The sequence below is a fragment of the Vigna unguiculata genome, chromosome 7 (assembly GCF_037176805.1).
Source record: "Vigna unguiculata cultivar grain cowpea cultivar isolate G323 ecotype 2 chromosome 7, ASM3717680v1, whole genome shotgun sequence".
Classification (NCBI taxonomy): Eukaryota; Viridiplantae; Streptophyta; class Magnoliopsida; order Fabales; family Fabaceae; genus Vigna; species Vigna unguiculata.
Genome location: NC_140798.1, coordinates 39186332 through 39197730, shown reverse-complemented (window position 1 = coordinate 39197730; position 11399 = coordinate 39186332). Strand labels below are relative to the sequence as shown.

The window sequence follows — 11399 nt, the reverse complement described above, 5'->3', positions numbered from 1 at the left end:
CTAACCCTAATTCTCAGCAACCACGGCATTGCCCTACAGTGCATGCTAACATGCAAACACATCACAGAGAGAGTTTCAAAAGTGGTCAACATGGTCAGGAATATTTCAAAATGATAAGCTAAAAAGGCTCATCTTTAAGCAGAGGAATGTCAACAAAAGCACATAAAAAATGTGAACGCCGTTTATCAAGTTCTATATAGTAATAACCATTTTTCTAATTTATAGTTTATGTTATAATTAAATGATTGATTAATGTTAAATCAATATTTTCAATTAGAGAAAGTAGTTTGGCGTCTGATAAATAATATTTTATGTGTAAAAATTCATGATTATATTTTTTATTTGTGTGCTGCCATGCACGTTTATACTACTCTTGGTATCTTGGTCTTATAATAACACTTTCTTGAAAAGTAAGGAATTAATTAGGTATATGTGATCCCAAATTCCTACTGCTTTATTTTAAGTTTTCTGTAGCTTTAGTGGGTATTAATTATATATGTTAATTATAGCTAGAAAACAATGATGAAATTGAAAGGAAACCAGGCTTTGTCGTTTCCATTGGAATATATCGAATACGTGAAGATTCTCAGCATCCTCGTCTGTTGAGCTTTGTGCACAACCTGGCTGGCTTTACCGTATTTTCTTTTCTGTCTCAAATTCAACTTTTCATGAAATTCAATGAAACAGTGAATTTATTCAGATGTCTATCACTGTCAAAGAGAGAGTACTGAAGAAAAACATAAGAGTTACAATTTATAGAATCGAAATCATAGTTAATATACCAATTAGACTTCTTTTTGATAACAAAATAATCTCAAAGCAGTTTTAAATAAGTCCATACATACATAACAGGCATTTTCTTTAATGTTTTTTTTTTTTTTTTCATTCTGCCTAATATTTTCCTTATTACAACGTTGACTTTCCAAAATGATGATTTGGCTGTGCTGACTTGAGGTCAAGGTCCAAAGAACTCGGTACCCATGACACGTTGTTGTTGTTGTAGTTGTTCTCTCTGTGAAAATCCACCATTCATATTTCTCACCATTCCTCCAACACCCAAAAAGTCTAAGGTCAACTTATCAGAACCTCCAAAGTTTACACTAAGATTCTGGGGCAACTTATTGTTGGACTCGTCCACGTTGTGGAACCCACAAAGGTTGTTTTCGTTCCCTTGCATGTTCCTAAACAAGGGCGTGTTTCCATTGGCAATAGAGTTCATCAACCCTTGAAGATTATTGTGGTGGTGGTGACCATTTTCAGCTTTGGAACTACACATTCCTCTAAGTAAAGAAGAAGCGCTGGTGGTTGTGGTTGAACCCATTTGAGACGCTTTTTGAAGCAACACAGTGGCAGACATATGAGGGGACGATACGTTTTCCAATGAATCACCGAAGAGCGAGGAAAAACCTGAACCAACATGGTCACTTACTGCAGGGTTGTTACTAACATAGAGTGGTGGTGGTGGTGGTGTTGTTCCGTGGTCACTGCCACTTATGTTGTTGAATTGATCAGAGATAATGGTGGTAGTGCTGTTGCTACTAGGGAAGAAGCTGAGGTTGAAGAGATTGGAATCAGGAGCAGCAACTGATGAAGAATCGGAGTTGTTGGTGTTGCCATGAAGATCAGTGAGCTGCATTAGGCCATGGAGTTGTTTGTTTGAGAATATTGGTCCTTGCTGCGATTGGTGTTCTTCAAACAATGTTTGATTGGTGCTGTCATTCATGAAGAAAGCTGAAGAAGGCATTGATTGTGGTGAGTGTCCAAATGAAGACTGGTTTAGAGGTGGAATCAAGTGCTCAAACTTCACAGCTGCACCAACACTTCCAAGGCGCAAGATGTTGTTAGTGGTTGTTTGGTTCTGATTTTGAACTTGGGAAAGTTGAGTACCCACTTGGGATAGGGTTAAACTAGTGTGATTTGTGCCAAACAAATGAGTCCCGAAAGGGTTTAAGCTACTGGGGAATCTTGCACTCTCTTGTGCTAGAGCATCGCAGAACGCCCTATGAGTGATGAAACTGTCACGCCTGCATCAAAAACATACTGCAACAAATCAAATTATACGTAAATTAACTACATCTTTATTACGTCGAGTTGGATTCAAATTATATATGTTATATGTGTGTTCCTGTGAGTGAGTATAGAATATAATAATCAAAATGTTCCTAATCAGCTCAATAAAAAGCGAGTATGCCACCACATCAACACATAAAATTCTTAAACAGAAAACCATATATTTACTTTAAGAACGTATATGGGTAACCTAACACCGTCCAACCTAAAGAATTTTGGAACTGCTGGAGTTCAAGATATATATCCATTATTTAACAAACCAAATCCAAAGGTAGTCAAATATAAAAATAAATAAAGTAAAAGCATAATAGGAATCATATATTTTCTTGTTATTGGAACTGCAAATTTTGAAAAGAAAACTACAATGGAAACAGAGGGCCCAGGGGAGCATTATACCAAAGAAATCCAAATCGAAGTGCCACTTTAAGGTCTCTCTCCTTGAACAATAAAAGAGAATTATTTTCAGGTTTTGATGAAAGTCAATTATCATAAGACCGAACATGGGGCCAGATCAATAAATGCAAACAACCTCAATGCTTGTCTATTTTCTACGATGAGAATTCGTTTGAAAACAGTCGTACAATACAAAAATTGCCGATAGAAGTGGCGAATTAATGCGGAGAATATGTTTAGCAATTGCATAAATAAATAATGGGGTGGCAGTGGTGACAATTATTCAGCTCGGACCCATTGCAAGAAGATAAGTGTATTTATATTTGAACCGAGCCAAGCCGAAAGAGAACAAAAGGCAGCATCTCCAACTCATGTGAGAACAAACCCAGTATCACTGTGCCTGTTGCCTTTGCAAAGTTGTTTAACTACACGTGAATGGGAATAAGGGTGAGGGCACTGTTCCCGAGGAACAAAGTTGAACTTGCTTGTTTTTTCTTCTCAAAGCATGTCAATTTTGGTACCCCATTTCAACAGGGTACTCACGTGCGACCACTCTTCTGCCATGCCTCCACTAACACCCAGACACAACCTAACAGGGAAATCAATGGAGAAACCTCTTCTTCACATTTAACTTCTCTTTGGACCCTTTACTCAAGCTACATATCCTTACAATTTTTCTTGACGGTGTAACTTTCTCATTATTATCAAATAAGCTAAATTATTTAGTTTGCATTTAGACATGCTTATGATAAAAATGCATCAAGCTTCAAAGCTTTTACTAGTGCGAAAAATTCAAAATTAGCTAACATGTCTGAGAAACCCTAATTTTTGATGGTGTGTGTATGGTATACACACATTAGATGAAGAATGTATAAAGTGGAGGAGAAAGTGAGATGAAAATGGGTTGTTACCTAGAGAAGAGAGTGCCACAGTCACATCTGTACTCTCTAGTGCCACAAGTCTTAGAATGTGCTTTCCAATCAGATTGAACAGCATATTTCTTTGAGCACTTTTCACACTTCCACTTCTTCTCACCATGCTTGCGAGAGTAGTGCTTCTTGATCCCAGTGAGGTCTCCCAAAGCCCTTGAAGGATCATGATGGACACAGGTGGGCTCGGGACAAAGATAAACCTTTCTTTTTTGCTCTTTTGTACTCTTCTGCTTTAGCTTCCAAGGAAGGTTGTGTCCTCTTCTGTGAAGCTGTAGGTTTTGCTCCCTTTGGAATCCTTTATTGCACACCTCACATATAAACCTGTTTGTTGCCATTAGGGTCTTGGGAGATAGTTCTATCACCTCTGCGTCTGGATCTTTTACCCCCCATGAAAATGACAAACAACAAATTATTAAAAAACCCTTTTGCTTCAATCACTTGCTCAAATTCAATACGCACAACAAACAGAAGAATAATATTTCTTTTTTGACCCATGTTTTAGAACCACGTTGGCACTTTAACAGTAGTGATAAAAGAAACACAAATTTTAAAAAAATCATTAAAAAATTTAAACTAGAACTTTCATGCTTCTGAGACTCGTGGAGGAGAGCAAATCCAACCGTGAATTGAATGTCTTCACAGTAAATTAAAGAAGTCAATAGCCCTTACTCATATTCATGATTTAGGGTTTCGATGTGTTTGTTATTTAGAAAATGAAAAAAAAGGGAAATAAACTGCAAAGGATGTGTATATATATGTGTGTGTGTGTGGTTTAAGTAATGAAATTCAACTAAGCTACTTGCTTGGTGTTCCAGGTTGATTCCTCCGTTTCTTTTGAGGCACTGTGATTGGAGCCACAGTGGAAGGTTGATGCTGTGCTGTAATCTGAGGGCTTTCTTCTCTGATTCCCAAGAATGGAGTGGATGAGGAAGCTGCCGCCATAACTTTTTTGCAAATCTGGAACTAATATCTGAACCAAAAGTAAAACCTATCAGATATCCGAATATCCTTCTGCTGCTGAAAGAAAAAAAAAAAAAAAACCTCAATTGCATGTTTCCTTGTTCCTTGGAAAGAATAAACAAAAAGAAAGGGAAAAAGAAACTACAACAGAATGAAAAAAAAAAAAGACCTGAAGTATGTTTGATATTTTCCCTGCTTTCTTTGTCTGTCAGAAAGAAAAAAACGAAAAAAAAAACAATAGAAACTGAGAGATTAAATCACAAAAGATACCAAGAGGAAAGTATCTTAGGAGACAGAAGCAAACAGGAGACGAAGAGAAGAAAACAATTCACTCTGAATACCTAGTTATGTTCTGGCTATTGTTTTCTTATCATCATAAAATTTAGCTACTATACTACTCCCTCTTGTTATTTCTCAATCATTTGGTGTCATCTAGACAGAAGAATAAAAATAATAGTTAATAACATGCTAGGTTGTCCTCCAAAAGGCATATATAAATCAAGTGTTTTGATCCATGTGTCTCTTGTTTTCCCTCTTCTCCTCATGGTTGTGCATTTTGTAAGGGGAAATAATTAAGGGTGGTAAAGTTGCCAGCGAAGTGAGGAAGGTAATTTATGTCACTGTTATACTGCTCCTGCACGGGCTACTGTGTCCTTAGCAGATGATGGTCTGGGGCCACCGACCCTCTTAGCCTTCAACCTCACCTTATCTCTCCTTCTCTTATTTCCTATCTTTTTACCAACAACCAGACAACTTTCGTCATTTTTTAGCCAACAACTCATTCGTTTATGCATTATTATATAACTATTCTTATTATAATCTCTTCCGGTACTTTCACCACTATATAACTTTTCCTGTTATAATTCAATCTATTATGAAGTAAGATTTTTGAATTGACTTTGTGAAATTTTCAACAAACATTTCTCTCGAAATTATATATCTCAATTGTGAAACTAGACATCGATGTATTTCAATTGTACAATTGACATGAAAGTTCTTGGATTATTGGTTGGTAAAAAATATGCGAATCAAATCGTGTGGTGGTTCAGGGATAAAAAGGACTTGGAACTCTTAAAAACCTAAACGTGTTAACTAAGTAGAGACGGCGCTTGCTTGTAGATGCTGACAATATTTGTGTTGCTCTCCGATTCTATAATAATGGTAATGGTATTTTGAACTGTTTTGGTTGAAGAGATATTTTGTTAGTGATGATTAGTTTGTTGTTCCTTTTGTGAGGAAGATATATATTTGGTTGGAAAAATGTTATCGGTTTGTGACCATCTTGGTTTACTGAATGTGTCATAAATAGGGATTTGTGAAATGATGTTTGCATTGACAATGCAAGCTTGAAACATTCTTTTCCTTGGTTGTACCAAGTCTCTGTTAAAAAGGGAGTTTGGCTTGATAAGATCTGGTTCCGGAGATCAATACAAGAAACTCGCTGTTTGTCGGTCAAAAACTAATGCTATGTCACAAAAGCCAATGCAAAATTGTATGTAACACCGAAGTGAAAGCCAAAAAGTCAAAGCACAATATTTTTTGCTTTATAAAGTTGCTTCAACAAAAAATCTACAAATTCATTTTAAATTTTGTAAAGTTTCACAAAATATAAATTAAATTAATAGATACTTTATAGAAAATAACATTTAAGTTTTTTATTTTTACATATAAATATCAAATAAAAATAACTATTTATGATGTATATTGGTTAATTAGAAAAAAGTAAGCGCCCATAATAACATATACATCTATTTCTTTCCATTATCACGACACCTTCTTATAACCTGGCGTTTTGAAAAAAGATCGTACGTATATTTGAAAAATATTAAGAAAGTGAATAAGTCGTCAACTTTATTTGGAAGAAATCGTCATTTAAATGACCATTTTATTTTTAAAATGACCGTCACCACTAGTGTTATATTTTTAATGGTCTCAAGTCGGCATTTGTAAGACGATTTCAATTTTTCTTCAAGTGAAGGTACGTGACGACTTCAATTTCTTTTTAGTAAATTTCTATGCAAGTGGATACTTCCATTTTTTCGTATGTTTTTGTATTAAGTGAGTTTTTCTTTTAATTTATCTAGTAATTTAGGTTTTTTAATTTAAATTTTTTAAATATAAATTGTGTTTTCTATGTTTTAAAAGAAAATTAATTAAATCTTAAGTAACTTAACTTTGTAATTTGTATTCGATGTAAGATTCTCTACACATATGTATTGGTAATCTATTATATTGGGAAGAAATGACAGATGATGATGATGGGTATAGGTGAATTGACATTGGAATGAAAATGAAAGATGAAGGGTGAAGTGTGGACCATGTTGTGTGTGGCTTAGGTTTGGATAGAAGCTTAAAATTGAGACACATGATCGATGTGGGGGTACCTTGATAAGGACCCTCTTTTTAAGACACAAAATAGATCAACAATTATAACTCTTCAGGGATTTTGGCTTTACCTACATTTCAAGTTCTCAACTCAACAGGATTTTGGCTTCAACTCAAACCTATTCTTTCACCTTCTTCTCCATTTCAAATTGGAAAAGGATATTCAATTTCAACACTCTATATATTCTCCCTTCTCACATTCTACAACAACCAATAATCACACTCGTCTTCGCCATGGGTTGCAAATATCAAATTAATCATAAATAAGACAAATTCATAATTCATAATACATAAATAAGTAAATATTATTTTATCATATAATTTTGTGAAATTAAATTAATTTAAAATTCACTCTATAATATAATATCAAAGTTATAAATTTGTCCACCTCTTAACATTATGCAAAACTAATCTATCTAGCCAATTACACTAATTTGTATCCCTTAATTTGATCACATGGATCAATGGATTTTCAGATATACCCCCTTCAAAAGTAGACAAATTTTAGTTTTGTTTTTGGCCAAGATGAATTTGGATTCTTTGTAGAGTTTTTTTTTTTTTTGTTTCTCTATTGTGTCTCCATAATACATTGATTGTCACTAATTTTGACATTTTAAAATATATTAAAAAGATATTTAAAATATTAACACAGTGTATTTTTAATGCTTAACAGATAATAACACAAAAAAATTAATAGAGAATCTGAACTCGATCAAAATAGTTTCCTAACCTCTTAATTTTTTTAAACTCTTGCGCATGCATTGGACTAAATCAATCATAGCCATTTTCTTCCTCCACCTCCATAATTTTTAATTGCACACATGTAACTTTTAAAATAATTTTATTCTTCGTAAAATAACCTTATAATAAACTTTCCGGAATATATATGATACTTCTCAGAATGAGCTTTTGGAACAAATTTCTCATACACATGAAATTCATTTCAGAATAAACTTTCTAAAACAAGCTTTTCAAAACATATATGATACCTTTTGGAACTAACTTTTATCCGAAACGAGTTATTTCTCTTCTTCATCTTTTTCCCCTACAAATGAAAACGAGGGTGCAGCGGTTATGACAAAGCAGTGATGATGACAAAAGTGACAACAATGACATAGTGCAAAGGGTATTTTAGTCTTTTTATCGTTAGTAATAATGAACATGCAAAAAGGAAAAACTTCAGATATATATTACCCTTGTCTAAGCCCATAAAAATTAAGCAGTGACATAAACAAAAATTTTGTCCACTTCTTGTGACCACCCGATTTTGTTACTAAAACTTCCCCACAAAGCAAAGTGTATGCCAACAAGATTTTGTCGAAGCACTCACCACATAATAAGTCTATTATGTTCAAAGTTGTCTCGATCTTCAAATAATTTTTCGGTAAAATATCTAAAATGGTTGGGGCTTATTAACAATTTTTGGGTTGTCAATAGTAATTTTTATTGCAATTGATTAACTGAAATTTCTTCGTGCACTCCCATATTTAAATATTTGTTGAAATTATAGTTCTAAATTATGTCATCATAGATATTTCGAATTCTATAATTCAAAATGCAGAAATATTTATTTAAAAATTTTTGAATTCTTCAATTTAAAACGTAGATTTACATTCTGAGTGTACAATCCCTACTCTAAATCTTATTCTAAATTGTATGATCAAATTTCATTTCAAATTATATAATTTATAATATAAATTTTTACATTCTAAAATGTATAATTCAAAATATATTTTTTATTTTGCAATTATATAATTCAAAGTATAAAAAAATATATATATATTTTACATTATACAATCGGAATGTAAAATTAAAAATTCATTCAGAATTACAATCCGGAATATATTTAATAAAAAAGCACCCAGTTTCACTAGGCGCAACACCCTTTATTTTTTTTTCCTGTTCCCTCGTTTCTTGCGTATGAACAAGAGCTTGGCGGTGGTTGTGAGTGATTTCATCGTTAGAATCGTGTAAAGTTCAAGTTCTGGAGATGGGGTCCTTATTTTGACTTTGCTAATTTGTTTGAGTGTTTACTCTGTGGAATGTGATGATGGTGAGTTTTGTTTACAATTTCAAGTTTCTATTTTGTGTGTTTGGATTCTTTGGCATGGCTATTGCTACCAGGTTCAAAACGGAAATTGTTTCTGTTGTAAAGGAGCGAGCGAGCAAATGGATTTTCTCCATCAATTGCTTTGGAAAACTAGAAAATTGGGCAATCTGAAGTCATGAAGTCTGCAGAGATTCTCCATGCTCATATTTTCAATATAGTAATGAGGAATGAATGACATTGAAAGGTTTTGATGCTTTTTCCCAGGTTGGGTAGTGGAAGAAGAACAGGGATGCGCGTGGAGAAGAAAGAAGATGAAGAGCCAAAAAGGTCATTTCGTTTGGTCTATGAACATGCAAGAAGAAAATATTGAGGTGCAGAAAGAAGAAGTCTTGATTAACCATGCAACAAGCCCATTACAGAAGGAAAGGTGGGCTAGGCCCACGTCTACATAGGCCCATGTTGAGTAAGAATTTTAAAACTTTACTTTATTTTTTACTTTTACAAACCTAGTATCTTTGAAATTATGATGAGAACGAAATGATTTATGTTTAAAATGTCTCTTCTAAAAATGATTTCATGATAAAACATATAATCCTCATTATAACATAAATCTTCCATTTGTTTTCATTTTTTTTTAACAAAAGCAATTTTAAAAACAAATTTAAGTTTGACACAAAGGAATCGAAGTGCGTGAAATTTATTACAAGGCTACAGTATAAAGACTCAGGAATTACACCACCTTGGTGGTTCTTTATAGGGTCATGATATTGACACTTTAACTTTTCTCTTACATTCAGATTAAAACTTCATAAATTATTATTTTAATATAACATTCTTATTTATATTATTATAATATAATACTTTATTATGAAAAACATTTAACAAATGAATGTAGATAAAAAAAGTAGTACCAAAAGAAACTCTTTCCTTCTTTTTACACAACAGTAACACTTGGTAGTTTCAAAACTTTCATAGAATAACCCAAAATTGCAATGTAGTGCTGGAAGCATAATTCTCCCTTGTAACACACAACTTATACATCTTCCAAAAAAAATCACACTGGTCGTACCAAAAGTTACGTAACCACGAAAACTCTATCAACTTTCGTTGTTATATTTATCCTCGACCATTTCATTCAGGTTCGATTTTTTTTTTTTTTTCCTGAAGGAGAATATTCAGTGACAATACTTAAGAGATTTTAGAACTGTTCATGCTTCAAAATTAGAATTTCTAATCAGTACCAACATTTAAATTCAGCCTTTATTGCAGATGATACTAAAATGAAATTCTAATTTTGATTAAAGAACAATATCAAAAGCACTTAAAGTAATGTACCTAAATTTTGTCCACTTTTAAAACGAAGAAAAGCCCATATCCATGTCCATATCTTGTTCTTGCGAAAAGTAGGTGTCGTGCTTCCAATTCTCGTACCAGGCTTCGTCAACCATGGAATCATCAAGCCTCCATGTCTGATCTTCAAAAATATGTTGGGGTATTTCAACACAAGCATAGCCATTGAAACGACAATCATCCTCGTACGACATTAACAAATCACTGATGTCAAAGTCTTGAAGAACACCGGTAAAACAGTGGTTATGTTCATCTTGTGGCATGGATGCAGAAGCGTTATGGTCCCAGGTCGTTCTGATGAAATTCATCGCGTTCACCGAATCATTGCCCGGCATCATAACCTTGGTACACCTCATCGATTTCGGTTTAATCATCATCGGGTGAGGGGATTTTGAAGGATCAAGAACATCACCCAAGGAATTTTTGGTGTCGTGGCCAACAACATCGTTTTGAATATTGTGCTTCTGCTGTACCTTCTTTCTCAAATAAGTATTCCAGTAGTTCTTAATTTCATTGTCTGTTCTCCCTGGTAATCGTCCCGCAATTAGAGACCATCTATTCACCATAAGAATATGAAAAAATATTAGTTAATATATTCTCTACGTGACCAAAAACAAATGAAGCAAAGGCATGTATAGTATAAGTAGAAGTACCTATTCCCTAAGAGTTTGTGTAATCTGATAATGAGATCTTCTTCATCAGAAGAAATGTTTCCTCTCTTAATATCTGGTTTTAGATAATTCAGCCATCGAAGTCTACAACTCTTGCCACATCTTTTCAATCCTATTACATATAAAGAAACCATCAAGTTTTGAAAGTAGAATACTTTTCAAACTTACATGGCCGAAAAAAGTTCAGCATTTATATACCTGCTCTTTTGGAAAGCTCTCTCCATTTACCTTCTCCGTGGACTTGAACGTAGTTCATAAGAATTTTGTCTTCTTCAGCAGACCAAGGACCTCTGTTCATAGCATATTGATTCTCACAATTGGCCTTTTTTCCCATCTTCTCTACTTCTCTCACTCACTCACTCTCTTTCTCTTTATCCTTGGATTCTGAAAGGTGTTGTAAATGCTCCTTAAATACTCGCTCACTTCTCTTTTATTTATTTAAATATATTTCAGATATCTGTGCCGTGTGGTAGATGAATCAACTAAATCAGGATCACGATTATAATAGTTCTATTACCTTATTTTTTCCATTCAAATGGGGCCAGTAGTGGACTAGCAGTGATAGTGCTGTTTTTCTTAAAGAGAACA

The 11399-nt window shown here is 33.7% G+C and overlaps 1 protein-coding gene and 1 pseudogene across 2 annotated transcripts; both read right to left on the bottom strand.

The window, feature by feature from the left end:
* Positions 1-728: 728 nt before the first annotated feature.
* LOC114191373 (protein indeterminate-domain 4, chloroplastic-like) lies at positions 729-4906 on the bottom strand (annotated as a pseudogene). The gene is made up of 5 exons (XR_014996818.1): positions 4697-4906; positions 4525-4560; positions 4199-4365; positions 3375-3771; positions 729-2024 (listed from the first exon to the last, which is right to left on the bottom strand). The product of XR_014996818.1 is annotated as a protein indeterminate-domain 4, chloroplastic-like (transcript).
* A 5126-nt stretch (positions 4907-10032) lies between these two features.
* On the bottom strand, positions 10033-11187 carry LOC114191374 (transcription factor WER-like). Its single transcript, XM_028080544.2, has 3 exons — positions 11010-11187; positions 10794-10923; positions 10033-10695 (listed from the first exon to the last, which is right to left on the bottom strand). Exons 1-3 carry the CDS (start codon positions 11143-11145, stop codon positions 10143-10145), a joined length of 819 nt encoding a protein of 272 aa, XP_027936345.1. The 5' UTR covers positions 11146-11187; the 3' UTR covers positions 10033-10142.
* Positions 11188-11399: the final 212 nt, after the last annotated feature.

Excerpts from the sequence above, each read along its gene's own strand:
- LOC114191374 (XM_028080544.2), bottom strand. The coding sequence starts at position 11,145 with ATGGGAAAAAAGGCCAATTGTGAGAATCAATATGCTATGAACAGAGGT. Across the intron at positions 10,924-11,009 it reads AGAGCTTTCCAAAAGAGCAG|GATTGAAAAGATGTGGCAAG; the intron begins GTATATAAATGC and ends TATATGTAATAG. Across the intron at positions 10,696-10,793 it reads CACAAACTCTTAGGGAATAG|ATGGTCTCTAATTGCGGGAC; the intron begins GTACTTCTACTT and ends TATGGTGAATAG.